This window comes from Globicephala melas, chromosome 1 (genome assembly GCF_963455315.2).
Source record: "Globicephala melas chromosome 1, mGloMel1.2, whole genome shotgun sequence".
Taxonomy (NCBI): domain Eukaryota; kingdom Metazoa; phylum Chordata; class Mammalia; order Artiodactyla; family Delphinidae; genus Globicephala; species Globicephala melas.
In genome coordinates, this window is record NC_083314.1 from 97,411,784 (window position 1) to 97,433,792 (window position 22,009).

The 22,009-nt window shown below is 37.0% G+C and overlaps 1 protein-coding gene and 1 pseudogene across 6 annotated transcripts in view; both read left to right on the top strand.

The window, feature by feature from the left end:
• The first annotated feature begins 6,752 nt into the window (after positions 1-6,752).
• The window catches only part of COL11A1 (collagen type XI alpha 1 chain), a 196,621-nt gene continuing 181,364 nt past the window's right edge, over positions 6,753-22,009 (top strand). For 4 of the 6 annotated variants that reach the window (XR_009564559.1, XR_009564560.1, XM_060301963.1 and 1 more), the window contains exon 1: positions 7,111-7,534. Coding sequence is in view for 4 of the 6 variants with exons in the window: in XM_060301963.1 (XP_060157946.1) it covers positions 7,429-7,534 (106 nt within the window). In the remaining 2 variants the exon portion in view is untranslated. Of the gene's footprint in view, positions 6,870-7,110; positions 7,535-22,009 lie in introns of those variants that run through there. The other 2 variants (XM_060301975.1, XM_060301966.1) reach the window with 2 other exon arrangements.
• LOC115859877 (superoxide dismutase [Mn], mitochondrial pseudogene) lies at positions 14,915-15,559 on the top strand (annotated as a pseudogene).

The window sequence follows — 22,009 nt, forward strand, 5'->3', positions numbered from 1 at the left end:
AATGAAATGGACAACCTGGAAGAAATGAACAAATTCTTAGAAATGCACAACCTTCCGAGACCGAATGAGGAAGAAATAGAGAATATGAACAGACCAATCATAAGCACTGAAATTGACACTGTGATTAAAAATCTTCCAACAAACAAAAGCCCAGGACCAGATGGCTTCACAGACGAATTCTATCAAACATTTAGAGAAGAGCTAACACCTATCCTTCTCAAACTCTTCCAAAATATAGCAGAGGGAGGAACACTCACAAACTCATTCAACGAGGCCACCATCATGGTTATACCAAAACCAGACAAAGATGTCCCACAGAAAGAAAACTACAGACCAATATCACTGATGAACATAGATGCAAAAATCCTCAACAAAATACTGGCAAGCAGAATCCAACAGCACATTAAAAGGATCATACACCCTGATCAAGTGGGTTTTATCCCAGGAATGCAAGGATTCTTCAATATACGGAAATCAATCAATGTGATACACCATATTAACAAACTGAAGGAGAAAAACCATATGATCATCTCAATAGATGCAGAGAAAGCTTTCAAAAAATGCAACATCCATTTATGATAAAAACCCTCCAGATAGTAGGCATAGAGGGAACTTACCTCAACATAATAAAGGCCATATATGACAAACCCACAGCCAACATCATCCTCAATGGTGAAAAACTGAAACCATTTCCACTAAGATCAGGATCAAGGCAAGGTTGCCCACTTTCACCAATATTATTCAACATAGTTTTGAAAGTTTTAGCCACAGCAATCAGAGAAGAAAAAGAAATAAGAAGAATCCAAATCGGAAAAGAAGAATTAAAGCTGTCACTGTTTGCAGATGACATGATACTATACATAGAGAATCCTAATGGTGTTACCAGAAAACTACTAGAGCTAATCAATGAATTTGGTAAAGTAGCAGGATACAAAATTAAAGCATAGAAATCTCTTGCATTCCTATACACTAATGATGAAAAATCTCAAAGTGAAATTAAAATTAAAAGTGAAATAAAATATCTAGGAATAAACCTACCTAAGGAGACAAAAGACCTGTATGTAGAAAATTATGACACTGATTAAAGAAATTAAAGATGATACAAATAGATGGAGAGATATACCATGTTCTTGGATTAGAAGAATCAACATTGTGAAAATGACTCTACTACCCAGAGCAATCTACAGATTTGATGCAATCCCTATCAAAATACCACTGGAATTTTTCACGGAACTAGAACAAAAAATTTCACAATTTGTATGGAAACACAAAAGACCCTGAATAGCCAAAGCAATCTTGAGAAAGAAAAACAGAACTGGAGAAATCAGGCTCCCTGACTTCAGACTATACTACAAACCTATAGTGATCAAACAGTAGGGTAGTGGCACATAAACAGAAATATAGATCAATGGAACAGAATAGAAAACCCAGAGAGAAACCCATGCACATATGATCACCTTATCTTTGATAAAGGAGGCCAGAATATACAGTGGAGAAAAGACAGTCTCTTCAATAAGTGGTGCTGGGAAAACTGGACAGCTACATGAAAAAGAATGAATTTAGAACACTCCCTAACACCATACACAAAATAAACTCAAAATGGATTAAAGACCTAAATGTAAGACTGGACACTATAAGACTCTTAGAGGAAAACATAGGCAGAACACTCCATGACATAAATCACAGCAAGATCCTTTTTGACCCACCTCCTAGAGAAATGGAAATAAAAACAAAAGTAAACAAATGGGACCTAATGAAACTTAAAAGCTTTTGCACAGCAAAGGAAACCATAAACAAGACGAAAAGACAACCCTCAGAATGGGAGAAAATATTTGCAAAAAAAGCAACTGACAAAGGATTAATCTCCAAAATTTACAAGCAGCACATGCAGCTCAATATCATAAAAGCAAACAACCTAATCCAAAAATGGGCAGAAGACCTAAATAGACATTTATCCAAAGAAAATATACAGATTGCCAACAAACACGTGAAAGTATGCTCAACATTACTAATCATTAGAGAAGTGAAAATCAAAACAACAATGAGGTATCACCTCACACCAGTCAGAATCGTCATCAAAATCTCTACAAACAATAAATGCTGGAGGGATTGTGGAGAAAAGGGAAACGTCTTGCACTGTTGGTGAGAATATAAATTGATACAGCCACTATGGAGAACAGTATGGAGGTTCCTCAAAAAACTAAAAATAGAATTACCATATGACCCAGCAATGCCACTACTGGGCATATATGCTGACAAAACCATAATTCAAAAAGAGTCATGTACCACAATGTTCATTTCAGCTCTGTTTACAATAGCCAGGACATGGAAGCAACCTAAGTGTCCATCAACAGATGAATGGATAAAGAAGATGTGACACATATATACAATGGAATATTACTCAGCCATAAAAAGAAACGAAATTAAGTTATTTGTAGTGAGGTGGATGGACCTATAGTCTGTCATACAGAGTGAAGTAAGTCAGAAAGAGAAAAAACAAATATTGTATGCTAACACATATATATGGAATCTAAGGAAAAAAAGTTCATGAAGAACCTAGGTGCAAGATGGGAAGAAAGATGCAGACCTACTAGAGAATGGACTTGAGGACATGAGGAGGGGGAAGGGTAAGCTGGGACGAAGTGAGAGAGTGGCATGGACTTATATATACTACCAAATGTAAAATAGATGGCTAGTGGGAAGCAGCCGCATAGCACAGGGAGATCATCTCTGTGCTTTGTGACCACCTAGAGGGATAGGATAAGGAGCATGGGAGGGAGGGAGATGTAAGAGGGAAGAGCTATGGGGATATACGTATATGTATAACTGATTCACTTTGTTATAAAGCAGAAACTAACACACCATTGTAAAGCAATTATACTCCAATAAAGATGTTAAAAAAAAAATCCCATCTTCTTCTATTGATAGAGATGTTGATGTTTCCTATAACACTTTGTAGAAAGTCTTGTTTAATATTTGCTGACACACAGGAGCTTCGTAAATGCCAAATCCATTCAATTAAGAAGAAAAAAGATAACAGAGAGTAAAAATATCTTGACAAAGGTCCAACAAATATTTAAGGTTTTGCCCTGAGTCATTCTGTTCTCTGTTCCTCTCTTCTATGTTTGGATAATTATGAAAAAGAACTATGATAGCTTCCTGTGAGTATAGCTAACTAAAGGATATTTTTAAGAGAGATGTACATGAATGTATAAGGCAATAGGTCTTGCTTGTTTGGGGTTCATTTAGATTTGATTTTACGTTAAGTTCTTTTAAACAGCATGGGTCTGTCATCTCTGAATTGACTCCTTCAACACCCTAACAGACCAAACTTTTCATTTGAAGATTGTTTTATCATTAAAATTGCACTAAATTTAGATTCCTCTCAAGTTCTGTATGTTATTTCACAGTAAATGTGCAGAAAAATACCCAATCATCACTGTGGGGTAATTGTGAGCTAGGCTGACTATGAAAATAAACTTCTCTATCTCTTCCCCACCCCCCAACTTTCTATAATACAATGGTCCATCTGTGAGGTAAGAGGGACCAACTCCACTTTAAAACAGAAAATATTTTTTAGCCACTCATGTATTAGAAAAAAAAAAGCTGTAAAATAAATGTCAAACTGCTTAGTCATTTCTTTCTTAAAATAATTGACCTAAAGTTCAGAAAAGGGCAAGAAAGACAAACTATTAGGCACAGTAAGAGAGGGATTACATTCAACAGCAATTTTCTTTTAAACATTTTAAGTATTTCTGATATGTGCAAGAGTTTCCCACCTCCATAATAATTTCTCATTCAATAAGTCAAATTTGATGGTTTTAGTTATTGCACAGTATTTGGAGAAAATGTTCATAAATATATATATCTCTTCTCTCTCTCTCTCTCTTTCTCCCTTTCTGTTGTGAATACCAAATCATTTCAAAGATGATGCATCTTTTCAAAATTCTACTTCTTTCACCTAATTCTACCTGTGGTAATTTAAGTCTTAGTGTAGCGTTCCCTCTACCTCAAATACTCTATTACTGTTTGCATTAGGGACATCTAGCTATGGACAAGGTTTCTTTAGTTCCAGTTTGGTTATTGAGGTCTCAATATTTAAAACATTGCTTCTGAATCTGCATCCCCTCATTCCTAGGGATTTTTGACAATATTAAGGGAGAGTTATGAGCATTACACAATGTTTAATAAAGCTCTGTGAACTCTGAAGATTGTCTAGAACATTTAAGTTCCCCTAATATGACCTCTAATCAATTATCAAATTACTCTCTAAGTTTCCCAGACAAGCCAATATGGACAAGTGGTCAATCTAAAATACTGCCACAAAGGATGTGACTATTTTTTTTCTAAACTGTTTTCATCTTGTTTTTGAAAGACTTGTGATGAAAGCAAATTCTACAAAGCTGAATAAATATAACAAGATAGGAAATGTCCTACAGCTAATTGTGCTCCAAATAAAAGACATATGTCAAGAAAATTGTCACATTCTATTACATTTTTGAAGCTCTAAATAACAGTTAGCAAGGACTGGCTGAAAGATGGCCTAGGAAACAACGTCCCTGGAAGTCATCCCCTGTGAAGTTGAAGGTAGTGAGGTGGGTCTCTTCTAGCTTCCCTTTATGCACTTTACTATTTAGCATTATACTTCCTCCTGTTGACTCCACCTCCTGCAAATCCATGGGCAAGTTCCTAGGAGGTTCTTAACCTGGCAGCTAGCTATAGGCTAGAGGGGTTAGGCATTATTAACTATTCCGTACTATGAATCCACTATATTTCCTTCCAGAGCATTAACTCAGACCCAGGTTATGTCCCTCTGGGTAGTGGCCAGAAGAATTCAGACCACAGAATACAGAGAGCATAAGGTAGTAATAACTCTATTCACCCAAGCCACTTTGCCTGAAAGGATCCATTCACCGCACTGAGAAGGCCTGAGATGTGACCAGAAGGTGGGGCTTGCTAGACTGACTGCAACATTTCTCACCTCCTAGAACAGCATCAGGCTATGGAATTCTCTATAAATCCAGAGAGTTACTGAGAAACAGTTTGGAACACCATTTCTACATGTTGCTGCAAGCACTGTAACTCTCTCTAGCTCTTGAGTTGATTTAGGATTCTGGTAGCTTCATAAATAATGTGTTTCTAAACTTTGTATTCATTTCACTGTTTTACATTTAAAAGAAGACCTAGGAAATAAGTTTAAAAATATACCAAGAATTGGACAAAAAATTCAGATTTCAAAAAATTGTGTTAACTGAAAATTCACACAAATTTTTCACTTTGAGAAGATGAAGGATAATGAAGGTGATAAATTTAGGTATATTTTTACCTTAAGGTTCTTAATTTTTAATTATACATTTCAAATTCAAACACAGTATGATATTTAATTATTTTATTAAATTATATTAACAATTTGAGGTTATAATCAGAAAAACTATTTGGTGGTATTTCTCTGCAGCTGATATAAGACATCTCAAACATTCCGCAAGCAACATTATTAATACAAAGTATTTTTTTACCTATTATCTAAGAGGTAAATTTCTTGATGTGGGAATGGTTCTTTGTCACAGAGAGTGACAGTCTTGTTGAAAGTATTTTTTAGTTGCTTTCCTCATTTTACATGCCTCTTATACATGTCCTTATACAATTCCATCTTGGGCCTCAGTATAGTCTCTGAACAGCTTCCTTCCAACTCTTAAACCACATAGCTAGAATATCTGATTAATCTCATGGGTCATGAGGTATATTTTGGTAACTAATAGAAAATTAGATTTCTAAAAATTAGTGGACATATGCACCTCATAAACTTAGTTGAGAATACTTAAGCCATGAAATATCTTAAATACTCAGCATAGGTCCTGGCCAAAGCTTCCAGTCTTTACCAACAGGAAAATGTATTCATTCACTCAGCACATCTCTATTGAATGGCTAATGTATGCTGGCACCTTGTTTGGCTCTGTTCCAGAAAATTTTTGAGAGACGTCTTAAGAAATATTAAGGAACAAAAAGGAGCCAATAAGAGGGAATAATTTAAACGTGGAAAAAATGACCAGAGAATCGATACTCCAGGTTTAAGTGGATTACTTTGAGGAGGGGTAAGTAGAAGGAATTTAGAAACCTGCCCCCTTCTTATTATTTTCACTGTGGAGTGACCATATTTTCAGCTCCTGAGGCCCTTTATGAGGAGCTGTGGGCCTAGACGCTTGGAGATCTCTGTGAGTTGCTTTCCCTGTCTTTTCTCCTCCCCCTCTGCCCCCTCATCCGGGTTCAGGACGGAATCAGCTGGAAAATTCAATTACTCACCCCCTTAATGTCAGCTCCCATACATTTCCTTCTCCTCCCGCCTCAGAGTACAGTTCAGCTATTTAAGAGACAAGCCTTTGAATGAAGCTAGCGTAGAATTTAAACATTCAAGAGAGAAACCTGTCAGTTTCAGACCTCGACGGAGAGCTTCCCTATAAGATCATGGGTTTTGACCTCTTGGGTCCCTCCATCTCACCTTCATCCCTTTCTTTTAGTTCCCGGTTTAAAAAAAGTATTAAAAATTCTTTTCGGAGCAGGCAAAGCAATGAGTCCGCTGGTTCCACGATTGCTATAAGAAGCAGACTTTTGCACAAGGATAAGGTTACGGCTGGCAGCCCAGAACTCCAGCGGTGTGGCGGATCAGACGCTGGGCTCCTCCCCTCCCCCGCCGACGAACGAGAGGCTAACAGACGGGTGCAAGAAGACAAGTAGCTGTTTTTATTGAATACAGAAGCTCCTTGAAAACTCTGTGGACTCCGGGGCTCTCCTGCAATTCCTTTCATTCCCAAAGTGCTGGAGCCAAGCACGCGTCCCCCGTAACTCCCTCCCATTTCTTCTCGGGGATTTGGGTAGGAGAAGAGGGAGGGGAGGAGTGGGGAGATGGGGAGGGGGGTGGTTGGTGGGCTGGGCTTGCAGGGAGACCTGATTCTTGGGCAAAAGAGAGGGGGGCGGGCTCGGGGCTGCCCGCGAGGCGTGTGATTGGGTCTGACCTTCAGCGGGCTTGTCAGTTTCGCCCGGGGTAAGGGGGGCGCCGGAGGGGAGTGGGCGGAGGAGGGGGCTGCCCAGAGCCTCTCGTCCGGCCCACAGACGGCATGAAGCCTTTAGGGGCACGCAGTCCTCACAGATTTTTGGTTGAAGCCCCTCATCTGCCTTCAGTCTGAAGGCAGGGCCCCGCAGAGGACGGATCGGAGGGTCCCGACCAGCGGGGCCGACCGAGAGGGAGAGGAGGGGGCAAGAGACAGGAAGGAAGCAAACCATCAAATTTAAAGAAAAAGCCCTTTGACTTTTTCCCCCTCTCCCTCTCCAATGGCTGTGTAGCAAACATCCCCGACGATACCTTGGAAGGGAGTTGGTCTGCAGTCGCGTTTTCGTGGGTTGAGCTCACAGTTGTGAGTGCGGGGCTCGGAGATGGAGCGGTGGTCCTCTAGGTGGAAAACGAAACGGTGGCTCTGGGATTTCACCATAACAACTCTCGCACTGACTTTCCTCTTCCAGGCTAGAGAGGTCAGAGGAGGTAAGAAAAAATGGTTTTGGGGAGGTGGGAGATTGCTGTCTTTCTCATTCTGTGCCCCTCCCCCCTTCCTTCTTCCAACCCGCCTCCCCCCCCCACCCAAAGAAGCAATTCTCTTAAATCCAGATTGTAACTGCCATCAGGTTGGAAGTGAAGACTGGAGAGAGAGATGGATGTAGGCGGGACAGTAATGGGAGAAGAGGTAGCAGGAAAAAAAGATCTGTCAGGCACAGAGCCTGCTGAAATGCCCTTCACCACTTTCCAGGGGCTTTGAAAAGAGGAAAAGTATTACCTTGAACACAAGGGCAGTTGTACAAAGCTTTTGTTTGAGGAACAGTCCTTAGACTGCCCTTTGAACACATATTCTGGTTTCTTCAGATTCTAACTAATGGAAATGCTTTTTTAAAGGTGAGCTGAGGAGAAAATACAGAGAAAGTGTATAAAATGAACCTTGATGAAGTTCTCAAGCTGTTTTACTTTTAGGGATATGAGAGGAAGCAGGGGGCCTGAATCTTGAAGACTGAGAACACTGTGTGTGTGTGTGTGTGTGTGTGTGTGTGTGTGTGTGGCATTTTGAGGAGATGTTAAGAGGAAAAAATGGGAGATTATAAGAAATAGATAAAGATAGGAAGAACTTTTTTCCCGGGATTTCAGCCCCCTCCTCCTCCTGTGACCCCTCCCACCCCCAACTTCTTGCAGGTTGGACGTGCAGCTCTCTTGGAGAATGATGAAACTCGCCAAGCAAATGGGGTGGGGGTGGAGGAATAGGGATTGGAGGGAAGGGGAGGGGGCGTGGGGTGGGATGGGAGGAGAGAGGTAAGGAAAAGTTCCTACGTGGCACCACCAAATATTCAATGACCAGACCTGCTCGGGAGACTGCAGCCCTGTCAGTACCCAAGGAGGGAGAGCGACTTCACTCCTCCCCTCCGCCTCCTCCCTCCCCTTCCCCCGCCCTTTCCCGCAAAGGCATCTGGCTGAAGCGGTCCGTTAGGTGCTGTAGACACGGCTGGCGGGAGGACTCCTTTGGAGTTAAGGGAGCCCAAACAGCTTAGAGTAAAAAAGCAAGCTTTGTCAGGAGTGCGCAGAGAAGTGGGGGGGTAAGAAGGAGGGTGGCGATGATTGGCTGAGGGAGAAAGAAACTGTCAACCCCAAATGTGCAGGCTTTAGTGGAAACCTGAGTCTGACCCTGTGAGTGCCAAGATCTGAGTTCTCCCTAATGGGAGTTAGCGCTCCCGGAGGCCGAACTCTGCGAAACCAGGTCTGTATTTCTTCCCCACACTTTGTGATGTTCACCTTCCTGAGTAGCGGGCAGTGGTGGATTATTCCTCTGTGACTTTTCCTGGAGAATACAGTCAGAGCCTCATTAGGACTATATTTGAATTTTGAAGTAAGTTATGCTAATTACGTGGATTCATTCATTTCTACATTTTAAAAGATAAATAGTAGAGTCTTGAAAGTGGAATCCATCAAAAATTTGTATTTTACCTTTGGTACCTGGTCACCAGCTGGATTGGTCAGTTCTGTCAGCAGGTCTGCCCTCTGCTGGTTTTATTATTTGGAATTCAAGCAACTGTGTTAGTAAATGAGGCCTCTTAAAATCCTTCTAAGGATATACAGTGATGCTGAAAAAGGACACTCGATTAAGGAAGAACAGATATGCTGTTTCTTTTTGAGCTTTTTCAGCTATTTCTTTTGTTCAAACGTAGGAAAAAGTATCATAGTGGCAGCTATTTTTTTTTTTTTTTTAATATGGAAACTAAGACTTTCTTCAGTGAAGACAGATGCACTATAAACTCAAGAGATGTTATCATAGGCATTCAGGGGTTATTTCACTGAAGATGTTTCATTTCCACATTGGGACTTCCTTAAAGCTCTAAGGAGATCAGAAAGATCAAATTTCTACACTTGTGATGCATAATTTTTTCATTTAAATGTAGCTGCATACCTAAAACCCTTTTAAACAAACATCTCAGTACCACATCAAATAAATGGTGGAAAAAGAACCTTCTCTATTATTATAAAGCCATCTAATGTGAGAAAGAGCGAACTTTAAGGATAATATGTTGTTTCTGTTTGTCATTTTTTGAAGAAATGTCTCGAAAGTTTTATGGTTATTTGGATCTTCATATTGTAAGATTTGGTATTTGTTTCACCAAGTTACTAGGTGCTTATTGCTTAGTGGGAAGCTACACATTTTAAACCTACTCTTGTAGTCATTCTTTGGCCCTTAATGAACTTCAAAAAGGAAATAGTATATTATTTATTAATGCTTAAAAAGGAAACACTAGCCTGAATCATCTCACAAGGGGAAAATAAACTCAATGTCTAGCTCTCATACTAGCCTTCAGATTTGCAATTGATGTAACAATGAATAAGTTCCTAAATAAGGTATTATGTACTAGCATTATACTATAATTTATTGATTTCACTGAGGCACACTGGTGTGATTTGGTTGCTAAACCAAAAGATAATTTAAAACAGCCTATTTTCATCTAAAATTTTTATTTCTTGGATTAAAAACACTAAAGCCTTAAAAAGTTCTGAGTCATAATAAATTGGATTCTAAAAATGTGTAGTTAGGATCCTGAAACATCTAATCTTACAGAGAAAAGTTCTTGGAGTGAATGAATTAAAAGAAAATTTATGAACAAACACAGAGTTATATTATTTTACCTTGCAAATCCAAACTCTGTAACTTGGTAATCTTTAACTTACTTATTTAAAATTTTAGTATTTATTATGATTTAGCATAAAAGAGTAAGCATTATTTTTTATAATATATTTATTTGCATTAACTTCAATTTCATGATTCATATATTTGCTTATGGTTAGTATAAATGTTTTATCTCATGAATTTATTAATTTCATTTTCAATTAATTCATTACTTATTATAGGTAGAACCTGAGATTTACCTGGAATTTATAGTGACTATAGCCTGTGATTGTGTTAAGATAGTTTTAAGATAGATGGTTTTAAGCGGTTTTTAAAGGAGTTAAGATAAATTGAGTACGAAGGGAAAAAAATATCTAATTGAATCATTTTTCACTAATTAAGATGGTATTCAACCTTTGGTGGTTGAGCCAGTAATGTGCCTTGCAAAAAGTTGATTAATTTTATGAAGAACTTTCAAAGCTTGTCAGCAATTGGTAGTGAGCCCTGCTGGAGTGTTTTGAGTGCCTGGGATCAGCAGGTGAAATGGTGCTGGCTTCCAGAGTATGTGCTAATCCAACTTTGCAAAGAGATCAAGTTTGTCCCTGTGATTACTTAATCAGAAATCAGTTAAAAGATCAGATATGCTTCTGATGACAAATGCAATGTCTTCTATGATTATTAATATTGCCTTTCCATTTGTTTTTTAAATCAAAATGGACAAAGCCTGTAATAAACAATAAAGAAAAATAGGTATCTTATGAGAAGCATCTTCCTGAATCTTTTATACAGATAACCTTAGCTTAAGTGACACATATATATTCAGCTAATTATAGACACTTTCACAAAATTGTCTATTAGTTTTGAAATTAATTTTATCAATATCTTAATGTGACAATTCACTTTATAATTAATACTTAACTAGAATCTACTTTATAAAAATCACTCTATAAGAGGTACTCTCAGAGTTTTAAATAGTTATGAAGTTGAAAAACAAGAAATGTATATACCTAGATAGTATGATTGCTTATGATTTATTTAATTAATTTTTAGCTTCTGTATTTGCCTCAATTTGTGACTAAAGTTGAAGGAGCACATTATTCAAGTTATCACTAAAATATAGCAAGGCAAATATGAGCCTCTTTTCATATTTGTGGATAGGATTTCTTACAAAAAACCTAAGTAATCACCTTTCTTTTCTAAAATTTTTCTTCTTTTCTGAGACAAATTTCTCTTCACTCTGGTTAATTTATAGAAGTACTACCTACGTAATGATAATGAATGGACTTGAATCAAGCTTGGGTGAGAGTGTGTAATAAAAAGCTGAATCTTTTCAAAGGAAGAAAAGGTGTTTAGATTTTTTAAAGAGAATGCTTGAGATAGAAATTCTTATAAAAATTGCATCTCTACTACCTTCTCACTTTACTAACGAGGAAACTAAGGCACAGAAAATTTATTAGCTGAGTCCTCTTTCTCAAAAAAATATATTCTTATAATAGTCAAGGTTTTTCTAATGAGTAAGGTGAAGATTTGCAATAGTGATAAAAATATCTTTAAATAACAGTAGTCTGAGACAATGGAATAAACAATTATTACTTAATGTATATGTATTTATAGAATATGGAATGACCAAATATTACTTAAATGTACATGCTGGAGTTTAAATTAGTGAAAAGATAGATTAAGTGAAAATGACTGATTTAAAGAAAAACAGGAAATTATAGAAAGCATTTAAAAATTCCTCAAAGTCCCAAGTTTGGAGATAGGTAATTTGTAATGTTAATATACCTAATTATGTGATTCTATAAGATTATCTGTATCAAAGTAGAAAGCACAACACTTTGTAAAATATTTTTTGTATACATATCTTGCTGAATTAAGAACATAGTTTTTTATCCTCTCTAAAGTTATTAATGGAGGACCCAGTACAGCTTTGAATTTTCAAGAAGCTAAGAAAATTATATATTTATTTCAAATAAGGCAAATAGTGTCAAATTTCTATGCTTTTCATGTTAATTTTAGATTGATTGGGTGATATATATTATATATAATAGTCTGGCTTTTATTAATAAGTCAGACAATAAATTAATTTTTACTTGATATGGGTTATTTGTTTAATAGATAATTTTTTCCAAACAAGTGGTCAACTTTGGTAAAAAATAAGAGAGCACTTAGTAGTGCAAATTCTAATTCAGATTTTTCTTTTGGATTGTCAAAGTGTCTGAAATCACATAAATACCTTTTACTTCAGGAATAAATGGACAGTTAATTTGTAGGGAAGTACTCCCTCTTAATGGGCTACCATGATATGTTGTGCTGGCAACCACTATGGTAGAGCTAGTATTTCAACCAAATGAAGTTTTTTCCTCTTTTTTGGGAAATGCAGTATATGTCCTTAGGGTCCTGAAGAAGAAACTATGGAAGTTAATATTTATACTCATGGCTAACTCTAACAGTTTATATAAGTATAGGATTTTATAAATATCGAGCCAGTCCTATCATTTTATATAATTTTTAGTGATGGTATTTAAGTATTTGAAAGCCAGAATCGTATTGTATCCTAAATACACTTTCCTTTCCCATCTACCTTTGGAGAAATAATTAAGTGCAGTTGGTCTGTGATCATTAGGAATTCAGGGCAATTGCAGAGTGGGAGCTGAGGGCTGATTTGCATTTCTGCTTTTACTCCTCCATTTCCTTCATTTAATAGTGGGGAAATGTGGCCTGAGCTGGGTGTGGTGAGAGGAAACCAAACATTTTTTTGTCTGTTGAAGTTTTGTTCCTTAGCAAAGAAGAAAGAGAGGTATGCACAGGTGCTATAAAAAGTTGCAGCGCTCCCTAAGTTGTCTCACTGAAGAGTCCATTTTAAATTCAGTTTTCAGATATACTAAAAGTATACTATAAAAAATTTCCTAAATTTGGACTTTTTCTACTCATTTATTTTGCAATTTAATTCAGAAACTAAGGGGTTTTGTTTTTCATTTAACTGCCTTCTATATTCTAATGCATCTAATATATTTATTTCTCCTTTCAAAACCCTAATATGATTTTATTTTTATAGATAATCTTGGGTTTTTTTTTCTACTTTCAGTAGTGTCAGAACTCAACATGAATAATACTATCTGGTAGAGAAGATGAAAGTCAATTTTAAAGTGATTTACTGAGTAGTATCTATCAGTTGCAGTCTTTGGCTTACTACTGACTTGGCTAGTGGTTCTTTAGACATTGGCTGATCACCAGACCTACTGTTATCTGGTAAAATAAACTCTTTGCTTGCTGCGCATGGAATTAGAGACAGTGCTATTAATTTAGGAGAAAGAACTCAGAGAAAAGAAAGGTTATCATATTTCAGAGTAAGAGACCAGCTTAAATACGACTTGACAATTGAGAACTAAAACAAACCTGTGTAAAAGTGCTTTAGCACAATCAACTTTTGCAATTCCCTCAAACCTTCTTTTTTTTCCTTAAAAAGCATTTCTTTCTTATTTTAACCAAATTTAATTGCTCTTGAATGGCCCTGTACTGTACAGGCAAATGAAGGTCCCTATTCATAGAACTTGAGCGCATAGGGTGTCAGTGGAAGCTTCCTTCCTCTGTCTGACTGGTAAACTCACATCCGGGCTTAAACGAGCGAACCTTAGATGGTATGAGGTGGTTGGTTTTCCTTCCTCAGATTTTCACAAACAACTTCCCGAAAGGATGCCTGCCAGAAAGAGCAGTAGCTGAAATTCCTGACAAAACTAATAAGAAGCTCTAGCGCACTTTCCTACTTTGTGCTCTTGGATAGCTCTGCAGAGAAAGAGCCATAAATATTAGAGTGGTGTTTGCCCTTAATTCTCTTTTTAGACTAATTGTGGAGGACAACCTACTACTTGCTGTCACTCTTTGAACGCTGATGAATCTTCAAAATACTTCACTGGTTTTGAAGACAAAAGTGTTGTCCAAATGTCCTAGCGTGGTGTAGAGTGCCCTTCAGGATGTGGCCCTTGTGTACGTCCAGGCTCAGGATCAGCCTTTTTCCACCTGCTGCCACCCCACTCCCATTCACCCTGCACTTGTTGAGGCATGTTGAACCTCTTGCCCATATTCTCCCCTATCTTTGAACACACTATTCTTTGTACCTAGAATGTATGTTTCCTTCTCATCCATCTCACAGATGCCTTCTCATACTTCAAGATTTACCTCAAGCTTCATACTCCAGGCAGATATAATAACAAGCTCTCACATTGAATGCATGCCCATTATGTACCAGGTCCTGTTGTAAGCACTTTTTGTATAAAATATCATTTCATTCTGACAATTGTCCTGGAAGTAAGCTAATACTAAAATCTCCATTTTACCCATAAGGAAATTGAAAAACAGAGAAGTTAATTATCTTTTTTTTTTTTTTTTTTTTTTTTTTTTTTGTGGTACGCGGGCCTCTCACTGTTGTGGCCTCTCCCGTTGCGGAGCACAGGGTCCGGACGCGCAGGCTCAGCGGCCGTGGCTCATGGGCCCAGCCGCTCAGCGGTATGTGGGATCTTCCCGGACCGGGACACGAACCCATGTCCCCTGCATCGGCAGGCGGACTCTCAACCACTGTGCCACCAGGGAAGCCACAGAAGTTAATTATCTTGCTTAAGACCATACAACTACTATGTGATAGACCTGGGATTTGAACCGAGGCAACCATGCTCCAGAGACCTTTCTTTTGATCACTTGCCCATGTTTACTGTGTATTCTTAATGCTTTTACACAGCCTTCGTGACTTTGCTTATGATTATGGTGCCCTGGGGCCTAACATTAATGCACAAATCATGCAGCTGCACCATAGTGAATATCGTACATTGTGTGACTAACTTGAATGCCACCAAGGAAAAATATAAAGAGACTCTCATTAAAGATGATGTTATAATTCAGGTAGCTCTTCAGCCTGCACTAAAGTTCAGTGTTGGAGGACCTGTCACCCTTCCCATTTTAGGGACAAACTTCAGCCCTAATGATGGTGGAGAACCCAAAGGGGAGTGGATGGAAGCTAGTAAATGTTACTTTATTTCCTTTGACTGATTGAAGGAGAAGTTGACAGCTGTATCTCTTGGCATTCAAGGTTCAGATTGGGGTTGGCCTGGTTTCATTAAGTTACAAGGACACTTACAAATTGCTGCCTGTTCTAATCAGGATCCATTACAAGGAAGAACAGGTCTTTTCCACTTGGGGGATTTGTATGGTAGTATGCTTACTACCTTCAGTATAAAAGTGTCAGATCTGATTATCTAAAAGCTGTTTGGAATGTAATCAACTGGGAGAATGTAACTGAAAGATACATGGTTTGCAAACAAACAAACAAACATGCACACACACATTATAATTATTTTAAAAATTTCTCATTTATATGTTAGCCTTTCTCTAGGAGTTGCTGGAGGGTAATGACTGTGATTTAGTTTTATTTCCTCCCCTGGTGTCTACCAACATGCCAGAATGCACAGGATATGATATAGTCACTATTTAGATTACGAATTGTCTTCTTACTTGGCTCAGCAGACTGGAACAAGGTTAAAACCTAGTTAACTTGGAGTGGTGTGAGGTGACCTCCTCATGTCATGTTGTTAGCAGTAATTAGATCTCTCCTCCCCCCCTTTTTTTACTCATTCTCTGAAAGTGAATGAGTTGCGACTTCTTTCTAGCTTTCTTCATCTGGAAAATAGTTTTGCACATTCTCTCCAAAGATATCTTTAAATATTTGAAGCTCTTGATTGACCATATTACCTCTAAAAGTGTAGTTTGCTTTAACATAGGAATCTGATCGAGAAAAATACCACATGAAGTCGTGTTTTTGCTTTGACGGCAACATAAATCATCATTTCATTTGTCTACATGATTTCAATTTGTAAAAGTAATAATTGGGAAATTTCCTGTCATATATTCATTTTTGAAACCTTTATTTCAGTTTTGCATCCTATTAAGGATTGTCTGATTTTGCTTAATGACTATTAGGAAGGTTAGCCTATCTATATTTATTGCTTTATGATTATTTTACTAAACTAGTTCTTTTAGAGAGCAGTTTGCATATTCCACATGTAATTATGATATTAGGAAGTACCATCTTTAAGCAAGGAGTATGTAAAATTTCAAGGGCTTAATAAGGTTAATAGTCTGTAGGTGTAGAATTGTTTTTGATGAAAATTATGTTTTTAATATTCTATTCCTATCCATTGTATGTTTTAGTTCCACTAAAATCATTAGGATGGATGTCTTTATCTGCTTAATTTAGTGTGTCTTAAGCACATAGATCGGAACTTAACACATAGTAAACATTTGGAAAATTTTTGTTGAAAGAGGTAAAGGTGTTGATTGCAGCTCTAATGAATTGCTCTTTAATAACCTAATTGATGATCTGAGATGGGATATAGGGTTATGTAGATCAGTTATTGCCAGTGTCTACAGAAGTATATTGAACAAATTTTTGCGATACTATTGTGATTTCCTGAAAATAGCACTCTCTGTTTTTCCTCCAAGCAAGCTATGATCTTCACCCTGAACACTCTCTCAATCTGCTTAGCATTGTTTTTTTACACAGAATTTAAATATTATCTCCTCTAGGAATACCTCTCCTTAACCATGAAGACTAGGATAATTGACCTTGTATAACATCCTAAAGCACACTGTACTAACTCCAACTTGAATACTTATCATAGAATATTTTTGATGATAAAATGAAAGCAGGGACTGCATCTTTTTCATCTATGTAAAAATTTCTGGCATCTAGGTCTAGCACCATACCTAGATCATAATAGATGGCCAGTAAATATTCATTGAATGAATTAATGAACTCATAAGCAAGACAGTTTCACTAAAGTCAAGAAGACAGGTGTACTCAGTCCTGGCTTGATATCACAATCATTTTCAGTTACATCCCTATAGATATTAATTGAGTAGATTTTGTGCAGAATCCAAGCACAGCTGCTTTATAAGGCTCTACATATAATTTTGATGCACAACCAAGGGTTCATGAACCTTCTGTAGTAGGAAATAAATTTATACAAAGATAAGGATGTGCCTAGCTTGTGTAACAGGGTACTGGAAGTCAAGTGAAAGGTTATCTGCTATGTGGAAATCAGTTGATACATACCTTATTGCCAGACAGAAGTGGCTCTGCAAAATGATTTAAATAGATCAACTGATTATGATATTGATAATGCTTTTTAAAAAAAATCCTCCTCTCCATAGCATGTGATAAACTAAATGCCAATAAATATTGCTCTTCTCAACATTAAAGTCAAGTTGTTGTAATGAAAATATAATTTTAGTTTTATAATAAACATATTTTAATAGCTGTGACCACTTATAAATCAGCAATGCCATACTTTTCAAATATCCCACTTTCAAATTGTGTTTGTTCTTCCCTCACCATTCTCAGAGTTGTGATACTATTTCTGCTTTTGACTTTCAGTTCATATATGCTTTTTGTGATATGAGAAAGTTCAAGATTGAGGTTGTTTAATAACTGAGAAAATTAAATGACTCTCTTCTATGTGCAGTCACTATGTTAGATGCCAGGACTACAAAGATGGTTTGCCAGCCTCCATTCTCATGGAGTACGTGTGTTACTAGGAGAGTGCTGGAGTTGGGGATGTGGGCAGGGCCACATAACACAAGACCATATGGGTATATTTTTCTGGATAGAATGGATTCATGTGACTAATTTAAGAGTCCAGGGAGGCTGCTAAGATGGCATGGTCAGTGCATACTTTGATATCTGTACTTACTAGGTGGTTCCAATTGGTTGCAACTATTGGATCCTCTGACAAATAACCAGGGAAGTAGAGAGCAATGCAGCTTTTTCTGGAATAGCCAACCCACTGTAAAGTCACCTGGGGGTCTCAATGATAATTAGTACAGTTAAGTCACACTTGATATGGAGTTATGGCCTTTATAAAGTTGAAAAATATATGAATGAATAATCTTATTTTATAAAGGAGTATGTTAAGCAAGCATGTACACACTTATAAAGTCTATTATGAGACAAAGTTGCCTAACATTTTTAAACCTTAAACTGTGATTTTTTTGGTTATTAAACAAATTGTAGCATGTTTTAGAACATAAAGTGTAAATAGTGATTTTTGTTTCTGAAGATTAATATGTTGGACCAAGGTCTCTATTTTGATTATTTGAGAGAATAAAATATTTATTATAAGCATTTTTAGCATTTTTAAGTCATAATGATTTCTTTCAGGGTAAGTTATATCAAATAGAGTTTAAAAAACATATCATTAATTGAGTTAGTTATAGTTTAAAATAATCTTGATAGGCTGTCAACTCCCAAAGTTTTATTTTTATCCCAGACCTTGCCCCTGAACTTCAGACTCATATACTCACTCAACTGTCTATTCAGCTATTTCCAATGGCATTATTAAGTCATCTCAAAATTAGCACACCTATAACAATTGCAGAACTCTCCTCCTGAAATCCATTCCTTTCAGTCTTCCCCATCTCAGTTAATGGCAACACAATCAGTCATGATGTTTGAGCTAAAAAACTTGGAGTCGTCTTTGACTCGTTTTCTCTCATACTCCACTCTGATCTGCTCTGTCCCCAGAATATATGCATAATCTCACAAAGTTCTTCATCTCTCAGTCCAAGAAAACAATATCAATAAAATTTTACATCTAGAAGACTACAGTTGTTTCTCTGCTCTCTGATTCCACTCCAGTGCCCCTAGAGTCTGTTCTCAACACAGCAACCACAGTCTTCTGAAAAATTAGTTGGTTGATGTTCTTCCTCTCCCTTTAACTGCCAATGGTTTTCCATCTCATTTGGAACAAAATCCAAGCTTGTTGAAGATCCCACAGGACCTATACAAGCTGCCTTCAACATGCCCTCACCCTTACTTCTCTGACCTCATTTCTTATACCCCTTTTATTTCCTTTGCAGGAGATATATTTGTCTCCTTGCATTTCCACCAATGTCTTGGGTCAACTCCTATCTCAGGTTCTTTTTACTTACTATTCCCTTTGCTTACAATGCCATTCTGTAAAAATATCAGGATAGAGGAACATCTTATGCCTTTCTAGAATTTACTCAAGCATCATCTTCTTATTGAGGCTTTTCCTGTCTTTCTTATTTTATATTAAAATCCATGTCTCCTTAACCCTCCCTATACTCATTCACTGATTTATTTTTATCCTTGGTACTATTCAAATATTTGTGATTTATAAAAAGTTATGACATTTAAATTAAAGGTTGAGATTTTATTTTAAGGCTTTATAAATAATGTAGAATTGGATAATTTTGGAGTACAAATATTGCCTTAAATTTTTTGGGCAGCTTCTAAGCCATATTTATCCAAATAATTCCCATGGCTTTTCATTTCATTTTACCTATTTAGATATAGTCAATATGACAGTCAAAGTCCACGCAGTAAATCATTTTACTTATTTGATAGACACCATACACATTGATCCAGTTGTCTTAAGAGGTTATAGTCTAGAAATGGTAATGGGAGTTTGCACTTTATTTTACTGGTTTAACAGAGCCATGAGGCAGGACTTTTAGTTACCTAGAAAGTAAAGGGGAGATGTTCCCAACTGAAGACGTAGACAGCAATTACAGATTAGATATTACCAAGAAAATGTAAATACATGTTACTATTCAAAGCAAATTCATTTATTATTCCTAATCAACATTAAATATGAGATTCTGTGTTTTGTGGATTTCTTTTAACCACTAGATAGGTCAGAATTAGAATAAATCATGAACATTTGGATGTGAATACAATTGATTTTGATGGGAGTCATATTTTTCCATTAGTTCCACTTCAGAGTATTTTACTATGTATTTTTTTTCCCTGATCTTTCCAATTTTGAACTTCACTGTGTAACTGATTTAAAAAAAAAAAAAAAAAAAAACCAGAACAAAACAGGGCTTCCCTGGTGGCGCAGTGGTTGGGAGTCCACACGCCGGTGCAGGGGACACGGGTTCGTGCCCCGGTCTAGGAAGATCCCACATGCCGTGGAGCGCCTGGCCCGCCCGTGAGCTATGGACACTGGGCCTGCGCGTCTGGAGCCTGTGCTCTGCAATGAGAGACCACAACAGTGAGAGGCCCGCCTACCGCAAAAAAAACAAAAAAACAAAAAAAAAAACCTGGTATTTTCACGGAGCTGTAAGGAAGTACATTTACATTTGATCATTGAGTTTTTATTTTCTGAAATGGTAGTACCAATAGGTTTGTAGGTATTTGGATTGGTAAAATTAACTGTAAAATTCCTAAAACTCTAGGCTACTGTTTTGTTTTTTTGCGGTACGCGGGCCTCTCACTGTTGTGGCCTCTCCCGTTGCGGAGCACAGGCTCCGGACGCGCAGGCTCAGGGACTATGGCTCACGGGCCTAGCCGCTCTGCAGCATATAGGATCTTCGCGGACCGGGGTACGAACTCGTGTCCCCTGCATCGGCAGGCAGACTCTCAACCACTGCGCCACCAGAGATGCTCTAGTCTCCTGTTTTATATTGTCTTTGTCCATGTCTTTCTCAATTTGATGTTTTTCTTTGTTTGAATATCAAATAGTGATTTTTTCCAAGAAGCATAAGAGACCGCTTCTCAAAAACTTGAGCCTTGAGATGCTTATATTTATTTTATTCTTTTTTTTCCTGTAGGAAAATATATACTCTAAGCATAGGCATATACTCTAAGCATAACATTTAAGTTTATTATAGAACCCCTTGGGGGAAAATGTAGTCTAAAACCTTCCCATACCCAGGAATATTTAATGTAAACTATATATCTATAATCTTATATACTTACAATTTACTGATGTAGTCAAGCAGTTCATTTCTCCCATTTTGCACTTGTTTTGACTACAATGGTTAGATCGCAAAATACAGACAAAAAGTCTGGTAATTTAAGCCAAAAATAGTTGTGTAGAGACTTCGGACACTTATGTGATTTATATCGACATTATTTGTGCCATATAGGCATTTAAAGATGAGCTTTCACACCTTTTTAAATATGAGAGAATTTAGGTCGGTATGTTTTATTTTCTAATATGTCATGTTAGTTTATAATACAAGATTTGTATGTGGCATATGTGGGTTCGAAATAAATGAAGGAATAGTATCAGAGGAAAAACAATAAAATATTAGTTTTTAAAAAACCTTTTAATAAATAACATGTCAGGGTTAATCTATAGTTATATCAATGTCTATGAGATGTAAAGAAAAAATTATTGAAAAGGAAAAAATTTCAATGATATCAGTGTATTAATGTCAAGTTGTGCTACAGGGTGGTAATGGAACAGTGAACATGACAGCTTAAGCTGTCGAAGTTCCAGGAAGACTCCTGGGGTTGTATGTCCTCAGAATAACATAAAATCATGCTGGAGAGATTGCTAAGCATTGCATAATCTTCATGGATGATATCTAGTGGATCTTTAGAGACAGAAAATTGTTCAGTCTTCTACTTGACTATAAAGAGATTTCCCAAGGTAGTCAGAGGAAATGGATGACAGGAATCTAGTGAATTATAGCTCTGGGAAAACACTGGTGGCACTCACTGAGACTGTTAGAGATGTTCAGAAAGGTTAAAATTTAGATGAAATAGTGCTTTCAGGTATTATTTTTACTGAGTGCTTAGACACTATCCTCAGAGATTAAAATGCCTTATCTCATTTAATTCTCAAAATTTGGTTAAGTTGAAAAACCTAACTCTTAGAGAAGTAAGTAGCTTATCCAAAGTTATACAAATAATAAATACCAAACTTGGGTTAGAAGTTGGGCTGTTCCAACTGCAGAAACTGAGTTGTTAATTGTCGTTTATACACTTGTCATATCCTACATTTTAGATTCTTTATTAAGGA